Genomic DNA, 15,006 nt, shown 5'->3' with positions numbered 1-15,006 from the left:
TGTCTGCATGACATTTTTAATACTGATCTCTGGGGTGAGACAGAGATTTTTCCTTGGTCATTCTACCTATTTGGAAAGTTCAGTGCACAATGAATACTGAATACAGCCGTACTTCTGAAACGTACCTTGGATAACCTTATCTAAATAACTTCATTTGAAAAGTGAATGGACTTTTGTGAGAGGAACTTTCCTAGATAAACTAGAGAGATATTTTTTAACTCAGCGGCTATTTGAAAGGGAAAATTTGAACATTTATTTTATTTTCTTGTGGAGAACTACCACGTGATTCCAAAACTAACATCTACAAGCCAGCAGTTAAGCCAAAAAACCACCAAAGAATAGGACAGCAAGCATTTAAAAGCCTTTTACGTGTGAAAGGAATCTAATAGGAGAAACATAGTTTATCCAAGTATATAATTCTGGTCTTTATATTTGGTCGTTGCTTGCTTAGAAATGTTCAGGCTTACGGACACAATAATAAAATCACAAACTGTTATTTTCCTACTGCTGAGAAAATAGTTTCTACAGAACCATCACCAGCATTTTGAACTGTATTAACACAAACTGCATTAATATGCATAACAACACATTTGGACTATTAATTATATACTAACTTTGTTCCGGTGCACTCAGCTGGCTTTTGGGAAGTTCTGCTCTGTTCATTACGGGTAAGGTTTGCTTTCTGCCCTAGAGGCAGTTCCTTAAGCTTGCGACTGCCAGGAATATACTATGCTTACTGTGAAATACAGAAAGGAGAGAAACCGCTCTTCTAAATAACCTTCTAACAGCAGTGAGATGTCCTGGAGCATAAGGAAAGTTACAAGAGCGCAGTTTTCTCAAACAGAAAAGAAAGATTGCTTCTTTGTTCTGCTGGAAACAAGGACACCTTTCCAGTTTCTACAGTCATTTCATTTTGCACTGACACAGCACCCTCGCAGTGATCACATACGTGATTTCTGAATGACAACTAGCGCCTCTGCTCACTTTGAAGCGACTCTCACCATCCCAGCGCTACGAGGCGAAACACTCTCCCAGCAGAGAGAAGTGCAGCATTTGTTCGCTGCCGGAGTTAAGGACGGCTCACTCAGGGCCCGACTCCAAGTCTCCAGGAGAAAGTGGGAATCTTTCCAGGGACTTCCACGCACTTTTGGCCAGGCCCTGGCCGATTCACGCATAGTTTTCCCATCGCGCAGCTGAGAAGAAACCGACAGTTCAAGTCCTCACATCCCTTCCCACCTGACCCCTCTGGAAGCTCTTAACCCTCTTCCTTCCTCCCCTCCTTCACACGGTGCCGCAGCTACGGCACATCTGAATCATGCGCCCCTGCTCCCCTGGGTACAGGCCCGCGCCCTGGCTCCGGGACACGACGTGCCTGGAGCTCGCCGGTCAATACGCAGCTTTCTGAGCTGTTTCGGGCGGGGTCCGCCACCGGGCCGGGGAGCGCAGGAGGCAGGCAGCCCCGGCCCTCCCGCGGCGGAGAGCGCCGGCACCTCGCGCCCGCGCCTGTCCGGGGGTGCCGGGGTACGACGGCTCCCCTCCCGAGGCGTTACGGAGGGCAGGCAGCCGGGAGCGCCGCCGGACCCCTGCTCGGCGGGCGGGGCGCAGGTGCCCTCCTCCTGCCCCGGCGGCCGCCGCCGAGCCCCACAGAGCCCCCCAGCCGCCGCGGCAGAGCCCCGAGCCCTGACGCCGCGCCCCTCAGCCCCCGCGCCGGGCACCGCGTCCCGGGTGACCGTTAGTCGGTCCCGGCCCTCCCGCCGCCGCCGGCGCGCCCGCTCCGTACCTGAGAAGTCGGCGAGCGCCGCGACCTCCGCGCTGCACACGAGGATCACGCAGGAAAGGAGGCGGAGGAGCCGCCCGGGCTCTACCTGTCTCCGGCGTGGGTGCTGCCCCGCATCCCCTTCCCTCATGGTGCGGGAAAGGGCAGCTCGGGGCGGGGGGGCAGACCCGCCGCCTCACATGATGGAGCCGGCCCCGGCTGGCGGCACGGCCACCCCCTGCCCGCCGGGCGCCCTCCGCCGCGGGGCAGCGCCGGCTGCCCCGGGACCGCGCGGGCGGCGGGGCGCGGGAAGAGGGCGGAGCGGCCCTGCCCGAGGCCGAGGCCGAGGCCGCAGCGCAGCCGCCCCTCGCCGCGGCGGGAGGGGATCCCGGCCGGCGCGGGGCCCCGGGAGGCGAGTCGCCGCCGCCGCCGCCGCGCGGGAGCCCACGAGGGCGGTGGGGAAGGGAAGAGGCTTCTCTGCGACGCCGTGCCTGGCACTGCCCTCAACGCACATCGTGCGGGCCGGGCTGACTCAGACCCGGCTGCACCTCGCCCGCCCTCCCCCGGCTCTCCCCACCCCTCTCCGGGCAGTTCGAGGTCCCGGCGCCTCCCTCTCGGCGAAGAGGCATGATTTCGCCTTCACACCCCGTGCGAAGGGCTTTATTTTTAACTTATTTTTCCCCCTCATTCCTGCTTGGCAATGGTCGGAGGGCTGTCACGGACTTACACACACGCCCTGACTCATGTGACAACATTTCCCTGGTTGTATTTTTCCCAAGACAGATGCAAGGTGCTCCCCGTCGCTCCCCATCACTCCCTGTGCCCCGCAGCGCAGCTTCCCTGCTTTCCCTCCTTCAGACCTGCTTGCCCCACATGCCACACCCTGCCAAGTCTACTACTCCAGCCCGGCTCCTGTCTTCATACGTTGGCTCACGGGTCTCGGGGGGAAACCCAGCTGACAGTTTTGCCCGGCAGGATCCCTGGATGAGGGATTTCGGTGGGCAAACAGCTGTGTTAAGAAATGGCCCCGACCCTTCCGTGTTGCAGAAGAAAATTTCCCTTTCTCTGTTTCCTCATGTTGTTGCCTGACAACACCTTATCGCAGCCCTTAGCTTTAAGACCCATGCAGTTCAGCATAGCTGAGTTTGAAGTGTGTAGGCTTGCTTAAAGCATTCATTGCAAAGTGAGAAAACATCTTGAAGTTACTTCGAGGGAGTTCAGGTTGTTCCCTGAAATCTTTTGTAAGACTGGAAAAGTAAACCAGTGGGAAGTTCAAACAACTTGTCGTTACAACCTGCTAAGCCACCTTCAAATATAATTTGGAGCTCCTTTTAAGGCATGAAGGACTAAAGAGAATAAATCAGGACACTCATTTCCCAGTTCCTGAGCTGCCCTCGGGAAAGACAGCCTAGAACCGACACTGGAAACGGGGCATGAAAGCATCTTCTGCCCTGGGGTTGTGCTTGGGTATGAAGTCGGTAGGCAAGAACATCTAGGTGTTTACATCCTGGCATGCATGTTCGCACTGATCTCCTTTCTCCTGAAAAAAAAAATGAGTAGGTGAGAGATGACGGAACCAAACTAATTCTATTAAATCCATTCCTCTCCTCCTATTCCAACTGAAGTTGGATGATGTCCAGCTTTGAATTTCCAAACTTTGGCACCTCTTTCCGGAGGTTACACTGAACTTTGACCAGCTTGAACTTCATGTTTGAATCTGAATCTACTTTCTTTCCTCACCCTCTCCCTCCTCACACACAGAATAACAACTGGGTAACGCGTACATAATAGTCATGCTTCCTTAGTCTTGGGCAGATAAGAGCAAACCAGGTTTCACACGAACCTGCCTGAGGTCAGGGACAGTCCATCAAGTTTTACTGAACTCAGATAAATGGGATCAAAGATGCCGAAGTAACAGGATAAAATGGAATAGCTCTGAAGCATCTGCAACTGCAAACACGGATGGGAAGAGAGAACAGTAGCTCTGCCAGGTGTGTGAAGCTCTTCCTTCTGGCTGCTTCAGATAAGGAGAGTGTTTGCCTCTGAATTGAACCGTTACCCTGTGCCTTCCAACTGTAGTACTGGAAGGAGACTTTTGGGAGTCTCCTGCCTACTCCTCTCATTTTTTCCCTTGATCTTGCCGTTCCTGGTCACTTAATCTGCCACTTCCTGCACTTGCTGTCACAGGTCAGTTCCACCGAGGGCAGAAATTAATACCAGGGAAATGGTATAAGTAGCACAGATTTTTACCCCTCCATAAAAGTAAGCATTTGGGAGCCATGCTCAGATCTTCTAGAAAGGTGTCTAGATGACTATGGTGAACTTACTTACTTGTCTACCCTAACTTCACACCTGCCATGTCTACCATAATTACGTATCTACCATAACTTTAAGTGAGCGCAGGCAGATGATCTATGGCTTCAGGATGCCAGACCCCCACTCCCTATACAGTCAATGGAGAGAGATCTCATCCTCAGGCCACCTGCTATAGCTCTAACAGGAAATGCGTCACCTCCTTCTCTCTGAATTGCTCACTAATCCCTGGAACATAGATGTCAAGGATGGCAACTCAGTCTGCTGTGTGTGACTGAGTAGACAATGGATCTGTGACAAGTACACAATCAATGCAGAAGAATATATAGAATGTCAAAAATCACTGAGAAATATCCTGTACTCATGCTTGAAAGTCTTTGAATCAGAAGAACCTGCGGGGCTGTTTGCCTAATGAGAACCTGTGAATCTTCTCTTTCCAATGAGATAACATTGCCTTTTCTAGCCCCGTGGTGCTGTAGGAAAAAGACCATCCAGCGGTGCAGGAATGAGCCTGGTATGCTTTTGGCACTGTGCAGGTATAACCCAAAGGCAAAGGCAGTTTTCAGGTGGAATGACTGAACTGGGAGAGGTTCAAAATGTTGTAGGTAACCTCCGGGGAGGTGAGGCAGTGAGGGTTGAATAACAACACAAGAGGCAGCTGGGTGCTCCTATGTGTAGGTATCTGCCTTTTAGGGAAGCCTTCCTATGGAGGAGAGCAACTTATGGACATTGTAGCCAATAGGAATTGAAGACGTGCTTTCAGTAAAATGGCATTGACAATTTTTTTTTATTTTATTTTTCTCTCCCCCCACCCCCCCTCCCCGAACGGGGGCTACTTTGCTATTCAATATTAACCTAAAATCTGTAATGGTTTTGGTAATCCCTGCTATTCCCTGCTATGGGTAGTGCTTAAATAGAGACAGCAGTGTAAAACACAAAGGTAGGGACGCAGAAAGTATTATTTCTCCTGATGTGCAGAATGTGTTTCTTTGCCATAGCCTTGAAAGCAGTTTCTACAAGCTGGCAGTGCTCAGTAGTTGGAAGACAATGTAACTAATCCAGACACGTTCAGCATGTAGAATTACAAAATCTCTCAGCCTTGGCCTTTCCTTATGATCAACAGGAGTGAGATCCATTTTTTCCCCAAAGAAAAAATGAAAGCCTGTAAGTTAGAATCCAGGCTAGATATCATGTCTGCTTCAAACAGTTTCTCCCTTTTGAACTTGGGGAGAAAAGAAATCATTTCACGGTGTCAGAAATGCAGGAACTGTGTTGTTGCATGGAAGCATTGCAAGAGCAAAGCCACAATCTGAGCTCTTCATTTCTTTTTCCTCCATATTGTTCATTTTTCTCTGAACTTCAGCCAAACTGCCAATTTGAAACTCGTATCATGGCTTAGTGTATGGAAATTCAAATAAAATTAGTGCTGTCAGTTAGGAAACAAACAAACAATGTGAAATAATAGAAGACAGTTGAGTTAGATGGCCTAAAATTTTCTATTAGTAAAAAACCCACAAGATCTATAGCACAGTAGCAGAAATTATCAGAAATATATAATCTCAGAAATACTTTTTCACATACATATAAACACACATCTCCCCACTATACCTCCTACTGCTTTTTCTTCCTCTTTTCTCCCCAATAAATTTATTGGGAGCTGATATATGTCATTTTCATTCTCTTCCCCCAGAATAAAACTTCCAAGAAGTTCACTAATTTTCTCTTTGGCTTTTTGAGATAAAAAAAATTGAAGTATAAAACCCCAGACTTTTCCCACATTTTTAAATGCTTTATATTCCTGCATTCTGACACAGATGAAATCTACAAGACAGTTCAAACAAGTGTGCTGCTATCCTCTCCCTGTTTCTATGGAAATGAGTGTCAGACCAGTTAAAACAAAGCACATGCTTTACAGTAATCACTATATGGCGATTATTTAAAATAGCATAGCACATTTTTCCCGATTCAACCCCTATTTCTATGGATACAAGAATGAAAATAGTGGTAGAGAAGGCTCTCTTGTATTTTTTCAATTCTAAATGTGTTTTGGATGCTGTAAGTTCTCACGAGGTGCTACAGATTTTAAGTTCTAACAAGATCTTCAAGTGTGCAGTAATTTGAACTTGAGAGGACCAATTCTGCAAGCCGTAGTTAGGAAACATTCTCATGCATGTAAGCAGAAGTTTGAATGAATACAGAGTACAGTACTTCACCCAGCAGGTTTAGAAGGAGGGGAAATATTTGCTATTTTCTGCCATAGAGACCCTGACCACTTCACAAAAAAAGCAGTAAGATGTAACATACGAAGTTTGTAAAACCAATCTCCTCGTGTTTTATTCCATCTGAATGAAATCTCATTCCAACTTCCTCATTGCATGCAGGAAAAAGGTCACCGCTCCTCATCCTCCTGAATGCTGCCAGTCTTACTGGCACCTCTCCTGTGTACAGATTATTTTTTCTAGCAGTACACCTGGGCACTTGTATAGACATGAAGTAAGAGGCATGCCCCATCTCACACAGCTTACTGCTGGAAACAAGAAAAAAAAAGACCTAAGGTGGAGGAAGAACAAACGCACCAAGGAAAAGGTCCTGGCTTTGTTGTCCTTGCCCTCTTAAAGCACGTAAGTCATCCCTGGTCACCTCCTGACACGAATCTTCAAAGATGGACTGGAAGAGATTATGCGTCTTGCCTCTCAGTTTAGGAAGGACATTAGGACAGAGCTGCTGGGTGGACCACAGTCTTGGAAATCAGCCTGTTTACTTGTGAAAGTGCCTTATTACAGGTTTATGACCCTGCTTTTTGGCTGGTTGTTGTCACTGTTTTGCCTTTAAGATGTATTTAGGCTAAGGTTTTCCAAAATAACTAATGATTTTGTACACTTGAAACTCAAGACAGCAGCTTTTTAAAGCCACAGAATCAATGTCAAAGCACTGAAAAATTGGTGACTTTTTCAAAAGCCTTGGAAAATCAGGCCTCAAGGTCTCTCAAGTTAGGTATGCAAAGGCATGCAACACTGGTAGTGTTTCAGAAAAGAGTAGCCCGTATCAATATCTAATCAGTGAGAGTTAACAGTTTTGAGATCCAGACCTTACACTAATTCAACCTGAGCACCCCAAAATTAGAAGCAAATAACAAAATTTGAAAATAATATTGCATTGTTTCTAAGTGCTTGCTTTTCCTCTCAGTACCGTAAGGGTTCCATGGTAAATTCTGGAGATGCTCAGTGACTATGGTTAAACTAACTCGGGCTTGATGATGGTTGAAGATTATTCTATGTATAGAAGGTGGGAAGGATTTCAGTAAACATGGAAGATACCCTTTTTCTGCCTCTGGCTGTAACTATCCCATAGTGCCAAAGGTCCTGTTTTGTGCATTGAACTAAAGGGTTTATTCAGTTTATCGCAAGTAGATACCTACAGCTGCCTTCAGCTTATTCCTCCTCTAGCTCATCCCAGTCTTCTCACTGACCTTCCCGCTCTTCTGTCCTCTTCCCTTCTTTTCTGATCTTTCCATCCATCTTCAGCATCTGGGCAAGCAGCCTGATTCCCGACTCATACCGTGCCCTGGCTCAAAACCCTGGTGCTAATGCACGTTTGTACTGCTGACGCCGCAGGCGAGTTAGGTCCTTTGATATCGATAGGGCTCTAGTGTAATGGCAGGGAAGATAAACTGTCATTAGTCAGATTTTAAAATGCACTCCTTCAGCTATTCAGAAAAGTGCTGCTCCAGCTGAAAAAACTAAGAGACTGGAGGAGGAGGAGGGGTCATTTTGTTTTTCAGCATCAAGAGCAAAAAAAGTTGTGCTTTTACTAAATTGCTGTAACTGCTTATGCCAGAGAGGCACTGGCATTGCAGGGCAGTTTCACTAGGGTTATTGCCTCAGTCCAGCCTGCCCACTCAGTTCCTGAGTCCATACACCATTCTTGTGCATCACCCAGAGCCCTTGTTTCTAAATTTCTGGAATTCAAGCTTTGCAATGTCTGTATCTCCAAGCGTGTGAGCTGGCACTGGGCTGACCAGAGCGAGGGTGGTGGGGGTATGGGACGCAGGGTATTTGGACACGTGATGAGGAAGAAGTGATAGTGTTGGGCTGTGTTGGGAATATTCCTTTCTCGCGAGGCTGTGTTGAGGAAGCGGTCCTGACGCTTAACCCATCTCTTGGCAGCATCCGCCCCCTCTCCCTCTGTGAATCCCATGCCTCGGGTGTCAAAGGCTGGAAAGCGGAAAGATCTGATAAACGGCTGTATGTCACGCAGGAACTTGAAATTTTGGGAAAAACTGAAGGAAACTTTTCTATGAAGTAATTCTGTAAACCATGAAAGAACATTGAGAACAACAGTTTTAAAGATGTGATTTTTGATGAAATTCAGTCCCTCTGAATGCTTTCTATAATTAACTTATACGTCAAATGAAAAATGCATGATAAGAAACTACTGCATTTCCTACATGCTCTGGACCAAAATTAGTGTAAAGTAGGGAATCACAGATCATATACGGCCATTAAGTGATACCACCACTGAGAGCAGTAGTGGTGCAGTGGTACCGTAACTGGCAGGGGCTCCGCTAAACCAAACATCAGTGGTTTTAAAGGTCAAGTCTGATCCGGGATTAGCATGGGCTGTATAGCTCTGTCGAGGTATGGGTCTATCAGCAGCCCTACTCATAGGGATAGTCGCTCATCTGTAGTGTGAGGTTGCAGGCCAGGAGATCAGGCTGAGCTTAGTAAGGGTCACCAGGGCATGGTTAGGAAATGATACAAGTTCGCATCAACAGGCTTAAGCTAGAGGGCTGGCATAGCAAGTATCGCTGAGCTATAGCTCAAGGCCAGAGGTAGGGGCTGGGTGAACAAGACAGGAGAGTTTATGGCTGAAACCAGAAGGTAGACCTTGATGAAGCTATTGGGTAAGAACTGGCCTAATCTGCCAAAACAGTTTTTGTCTTCAGGATTGCATGAGTGAGGATCCTAGAGCTAGGAATAATGTTCAAGTTTGGGAGGCAAAGGCAAATTAGGCAGGGCTGCGGGGCTGGGGCTTGTTACTCTAGATACTATCCAAGCCAGTAAAGGCTTCCGAGGTCAGATTACGGCTGATGCAGGAATGGGTCACCTGGCTCGATTAGTTTTGTATCTGGAACTGTTCGTTGAACAAGGGTGAGAGCTAAGGTTCATGAGAGGGACTAAGAATTATTTTTCAGACTAGCAAATGCCAAAGGAGCAATGTGTATCTTGGATATGATTATATGTTCATCTGGCAAGGATCACAGAAGTATATTTCGATTTACTGAAAACTGGGCAGCTCAGAAATTAATACTTGACTCATTCACTTCACATCTGTTAAACATGTAGGCACAACAGAGCAGATGAACTTTGTCTGAGCTTGATGTCTCATTCTTCGATTGGGCCTCCATGAATGGAACTGGCCAAAAAACAGACTTGGGGGAGGAAAATTGTCATAGACATAATAGAGAAGGAAAAGGACCTAGGCTTCAAAGTACTCTACGGCAAGAACGTGGAAGTAATCTGGCTTGATGTGAAACTAACAGTCTTCCTCATCATCCTCATTAAAGCCTATGACAGCTACTCAGGCAGCGAGGGGAGAGAATAATTGAATTTAAAGTTGAAACTACAATAATTTTCACTAGCATTTTGCAGTAATATTTTTATACTAGCTATTCTATGAAATATGGTGTGATGATAGTGATCAAGCTTGTAAGTCTGACAACTATGACTTTTACCTGGAAGGTATCAGTATGAGTGCTTTGAGCCTTTTAAAAGCTGTGTTACATAAGTATTTTTCAGCTCTAGCATTCCTTTTCATCCCCTCAAAAACAAACCAGCTCCCTCTTGAGAATGTTATTTACTTTCCATATTATGTGCCCCCCAATTTCTGGAATTGCAAATGCATTTGTGTATCTGCAGACCTTCAACTAATTTTCAAGAAAACTCTAAGGTTGAAACAAAGGATTCCCATCATCCAGAACAACCCATCAATAATGTTTTATGGAAGAATTGAACAGAATTTTATGGAAGAATTGAATTGTGCCTTTGCATATTATTTGCTATACTGTGGTGAATACCAAATGAAACTGCTATCAAAACAAGCAGAAAAATAGTTGATATCTACTGAGTTAAAATTAAGTATTTCTGGAAATATCATAAATGATTAACAGAGTTTGGAGTATGATGTAACTAGCAGCTTAATGCTTTTTAGCCTAGCTCTTCTGTTACTTTAAAAAAGCCCTTGTACCTAGTATCTAGCAATTAATATTTTCACATTTCCTTTTTTTCCCAGTCTTATGTACTCCTTTTATTTTACCCTTCTGTGCCTTCTAACTTTACCTTCGTTTATTTTACTCCACCATCTGTTCTCAAAATATTGCAGCATCTTCCATCAACATTAAAGCATTTGTCCATCCTAAATCCTAGAATGGCTGTTAATGTTGCCCTCTTCTGGATCACTTTTTTTTAACAGTAAAAAACCAGTTTTAACAAAAACTCATGTCAGGAAAAACATAAAGATATTAATATTGCCTTTATTTATTACTTGTGACTAGGAAAAAGAATCGATTTTGGATAGATCTCTAACTTGATTTTAATTTTCTCTTACTGACATAACAATCTCCTTTATCTTCCACTACTGTTTCAACTGTTGGCATTTCATATCTAACAGTTTATTGGAACAGGACTTTTTCCATTCCTCGTTATCGCTATGCTTCTCTTGAAATAACTCTTGCTGAAAGCAAAACCTCTGGTTTCAATTTAAGTCTAGAGAACAATATATTTGGCCGCCTTGAGTAATGTGTTTCACAGGCTGACAGGCAACCAGTACACTTGTATAGTGTCTCATTATTTGTTTGTAATTGTTATTTATATAAGGTATTTTAACCAGACAGATTTGAAAATGTAATGGAAACACAGCCTGTTAATTGGAAATCAGTTTCTGACTATTGCTTTTGCAAACAACAGCCATTTAACCTTTTCCCTAGTATCTGAAGAAGTTCTCTCCTCTCCCTGCTTCCTGGCACGCCTGCTTTCCCCTTCCACTCCAAAGTTTGTGTCTCCTCAGTTCAGGACTGCATGGGACTGCAGTCCTGTGAAACTGTGGTGCCAGTGGAGACAAAAACCTGCTTCGCCTTGGGAGCAGCGACGGATGAGAGACTGTTGCAGGGTGCTGGAGCTCTGCTTTTGAAGCCCCCCTACCCCAGAAGCTTTCACCCTTCAGCGGTACCAGTCAGGACTGCGTGGCTGCGCTTCAAATGGGGCGACCAAAGCATCCTGAGAGACAAGCGCAGGAAAGAAAAGGCACGGTAACTGTTTTTAATGCTTTTTGTCAACTTGGGCACTGATTGCGCTGACAACCAAACGCATACTCACATTATGCAAAGGGTAGTTTATGCTTTTATGCACGCACACGTGCGAAGTGCCTTTGCTTTTCGCCCCGGGGACTGAATGCCCGGGGCAGCTGGAAGGGCAGCTGTCCGACATGCAGTAACTGTATGTGCAGGGCAGTTTCGGGCAAGGAAGCGTCAACTGAAATGTGTGACAGGGCCAGGTCCGCCAGCAGAAATGAGCGGCCAAGTGCTCACGGCTGCCTCACAAAACTAGGCCCGTGCCAGCGGAGGGGGATTTCGGAGCGGGGGCACTTTCCACCTGGAAAGCCCGGAAGGGGCGGCCGGGGAAACGCGGGGCAGCGCTGCTGGGGAGAGGGCTCTGTATGAGCCGCAAGGCAGCTGGGGCAGAGGCTGGAGGAGCAGTAAGGCCGGGAAATCTCACGGAGGGAGATCGGCCCGGGGCGGGCGGGGGCTGGAAAGGCTGCCCTTGCACGGCACGGGCCGCCGGCTGAACGCACAGCAAGCCGCGGGGGGCCCTTACGCTGCAGCCGAGCCTCGGCTCCTCACGGCGGGAGAGGCGCGGCCCCGCTGCTCCCGGCCGGCCGTGCTCGCTCAGGGCCCGAGCCCAGCTCCGCTCCCCGGGCCGGGAGCACCGCCACCCCCGCCTCGCTGGCAGCGGGGCCGCGGCGGGGAAGAGGCCGCTGCCGCCGCCCCTTCCTGCCGGTGCGCGGCGCCGCCGACAGGGCCGCTTCCGGGGCGGCCCTCGCGGGGCAGTGGCAACGGCATGGCGGTGAAGCGGCGCGGCGTGCCCGCGGCCGGCCCGCCGGCGGCCAAGCGAGCCTGCCGTGTGGAGGAGGAGTTCAACGGCGCCCGCTTCAAGGCGCTGCTGCGGGACCCCGCCACTGCCGGAAAGGGTGAGAGGGGAGGGCCGGGCCGGGCCGGGCCGGGCGGGGGGTGGCGGCGGCGGCCGGCGTGCCGGGGATGCTCGGCTCTGTCCGTGCCTGGCGGGGCGGTGCGGTGCGGTCGTGAGGTAAAGGCGTGCTCCGCCGGCACAGCAGGGGCTGGAGCGGCTCCCCGGGGAGCCGGAGACGTTTCCTGCCCCCAGAGCGACGTCGAGGGGATGACGATGATGATGATGATGACGACGATTGCTGTTACTATACTGTGGGCACGTGCTGGTCCCGTACGCCGTGGGCCCGTCGCAGACCCCGGGCGGCAGTGCCGGCGCGTCCGGGCCCTGGGGGGCGGCTCGTAGCGTGTCACACGCGAGGCGCTGGCTCCCCGCGTGAAACTCCCGCGTTGCAGGTCTAGAGACCTTCGTCTCCGTTGCTAAGACGCTGCCATCACCTGAAATATATGACGTCGTGGAGGGATACATAAAAATTTCCATGGAGTGTGCTGAAATATTCAAACTTTTGGACGGCGAAAGGAAGCCTGAAAGTGAAGTAAGTTGGCCGTGGGTGTTGTAGTTTAATGACTGGGAGAGGAACTGCCGAAGAAATGCTTTGCAGCATAAATAACTGATAATTTGGTGTGGGGTTTTTTTTTTGTTTGTTTGTTTTCTGGAAGTCACAGTGGCAGAAGCACTGATCAAATGGGAAATGTCCTTTTCAGTGCAAAGATGTTCCTGGATTTAATGATAACCACAACCAGTAGTCCTGCCAAAGTCAAGCTGTTAAGGTTCTTTAAATATTATCAGAAGACCATTTATGAAATAAGGGGATCAACAGAAGAAGTTAAGCAAACAAAAAAAAATTGTCCAATGAAAATAATTGTTTTTATGTAACTAGACATCTCCCTGATACATCAGTATTTCTAGGAAGCCACTGGTAAAGCTGACCTCATTTTTCTCATCTGAGCTGAACACAATTTATCCTCATCAGAATATGATGAATGAACTAAAGAATTAAAAAACTCTTTTCACTATGAATACTGGGGCAGCATTATTAACTTAAATCTGCTTACAACGTAAAATTGGATAGTGTTCTTTTTAACCTCCACTTGTTGGTCTTTGCCTTAGATTATCATTTTTGTCTGTGTAACGATGACCTGTGTCACGTTCAATGACATGCTTTCTTCAAGATCCTTTTACTAATAGAGGCTAATACTTGTAATGAATACAATCCCAGTGCTGTGTGGACTCTGGATTCATCTAGAAGGAGTTCATTGCAAGACTGGAGCAGCTCCGATGGTTTTCTCCAGCATGTTTCATTGTGTACTTACTAGCAGTTGTCTCTTAAAGCGTGGGTTCATTAGCCCTAGGCCTTGGCCTCCAGCTGGAAAAGGGCCTCCAAGATCCATCAGCCTGTGCTGAGATTCGCACTGCAGTTGGTGTTTGCATCCCCAGAAGCGGCTGTTGCGCATACGCAGATAAATCATGCATGTGGGTCTCAATTCACGTGTGTGTGGGGGGGGAGGCTCTTTTTTTACGTTCAGTTTATTTGTCCAGGATTGCACAGGCCTTCAGTCAGCACATTGGCTTGGGCTTCCAGTGGAGGTTGTCCCTCCCTACTACTGAACGTACACGACTCGCTGACATGCATGCACACACCCACATGCACGCACTCACATGCATGCACACGGACGCTGACATGCACGCACGCACTCAAATGCACACATGCACACACACAGAGGGGCAAACGCACGTGCACGCATGCATACACATGCACACCCACAAGCACACTCACACACACATTCACCCTCACACGCTCATGGTTCCCCTCCCACCCCAGTGCCAGGTCCCTGTGAGATGGCATGAGCCAAATATGGGTTTGGCAACTGAAAAAAAGAGGACTCGGCTGACCTCCTATGGTTCTCTAGTTTTTCATATAGTATCTGCATAGGGGCTTCCTTAAAAATTCGCACTCAGAACTAATCCTTTAGAAGAGGAAGCATTAATTTGGGAGAGAATTCAGAAGTTAACTTTGACTTCATATGTGGAAGCTTTCCTCTTGTGGTGGGGTTACTCTTTTTTTTTAATGGTGTTTGTTACTGTTTGCTCAGTTAATTTCAGGCCGTACCCGATATTGGCAGATATTAACATAGTTCTATATCTTACAGATGCTATTAATCTTTCAAGCTCTAGAAGCCATTTTACTGAGGACAGCCAGTGACCTCTCCCATTTTTCTGTTGTGGGAATGAACATAGTCAAAAAGTTGATTCATTCCTACATGAGATTGGTCTATGCTGCTTTGTATTCTGAAAATCACAGGTAAGTCTTCTCCGTACTGTTGCGGAGAATCTCTGTCAGTTGTTCTGAATTGATCCCGGCGGGCTGTCTGGGTCTTGCACATGTGTGCAAGACGTTGCAAAATTCAGCTTGACTTATTGCTAATAATCCACCTTTATTTAGTGATATTGTTCCACATTTCATAAAGTAATTGCACGTGGAAGTCTTTACAAGGTGGAAGCTCTGATACAATACACAATCTAATGCTATATGATACTTTTCTTGAGTCCTATTGTTTTAATGCTACTTGGTTTGTGAAGTGAAATGTACTGCATGGAGCAGGGAGGAACAGGCTTTCTTGTAGTTCACAGAGGCTGAGCAGTCTGTCTCGTGATGGCAAAAAGAGCTGCTCTTGAGTGTTTTATTTCCCTGTATTT

General features: G+C 47.5%; 2 protein-coding genes and 1 long non-coding RNA gene across 5 annotated transcripts in view; 1 reads left to right on the top strand and 2 right to left on the bottom strand.

Moving 5' to 3' along the window:
- Positions 1-2,010, bottom strand: part of EVA1C (eva-1 homolog C) — a 40,545-nt gene extending 38,535 nt beyond the window's left edge. For all 3 annotated transcript variants that reach the window (XM_076352986.1, XM_076353002.1, XM_076353011.1), the window contains exon 1: positions 1,781-2,010. In XM_076352986.1, coding sequence (XP_076209101.1) covers positions 1,781-1,907 — 127 coding nt within the window. In that variant the 5' untranslated portion in view covers positions 1,908-2,010. The remainder of the gene's footprint in view (positions 1-1,780) is intronic.
- An 8,571-nt stretch (positions 2,011-10,581) lies between these two features.
- On the bottom strand, positions 10,582-11,815 carry LOC143155890 (uncharacterized). Its single transcript, XR_012994497.1, has 2 exons — positions 11,443-11,815; positions 10,582-11,343 (listed from the first exon to the last, which is right to left on the bottom strand). It is a non-coding gene; the product is annotated as an uncharacterized LOC143155890 (long non-coding RNA).
- A 368-nt stretch (positions 11,816-12,183) lies between these two features.
- The window catches only part of URB1 (URB1 ribosome biogenesis factor), a 59,466-nt gene continuing 56,643 nt past the window's right edge, over positions 12,184-15,006 (top strand). The window contains 3 exon segments of the mRNA XM_076352961.1: positions 12,184-12,313; positions 12,705-12,844; positions 14,460-14,611. Coding sequence (XP_076209076.1) covers positions 12,184-12,313; positions 12,705-12,844; positions 14,460-14,611 — 422 coding nt within the window.

This window comes from Aptenodytes patagonicus, chromosome 1 (genome assembly GCF_965638725.1).
Source record: "Aptenodytes patagonicus chromosome 1, bAptPat1.pri.cur, whole genome shotgun sequence".
In the NCBI taxonomy this organism is placed as follows: domain Eukaryota; kingdom Metazoa; phylum Chordata; class Aves; order Sphenisciformes; family Spheniscidae; genus Aptenodytes; species Aptenodytes patagonicus.
This window is presented reverse-complemented; position numbering and strand designations above follow the sequence as displayed.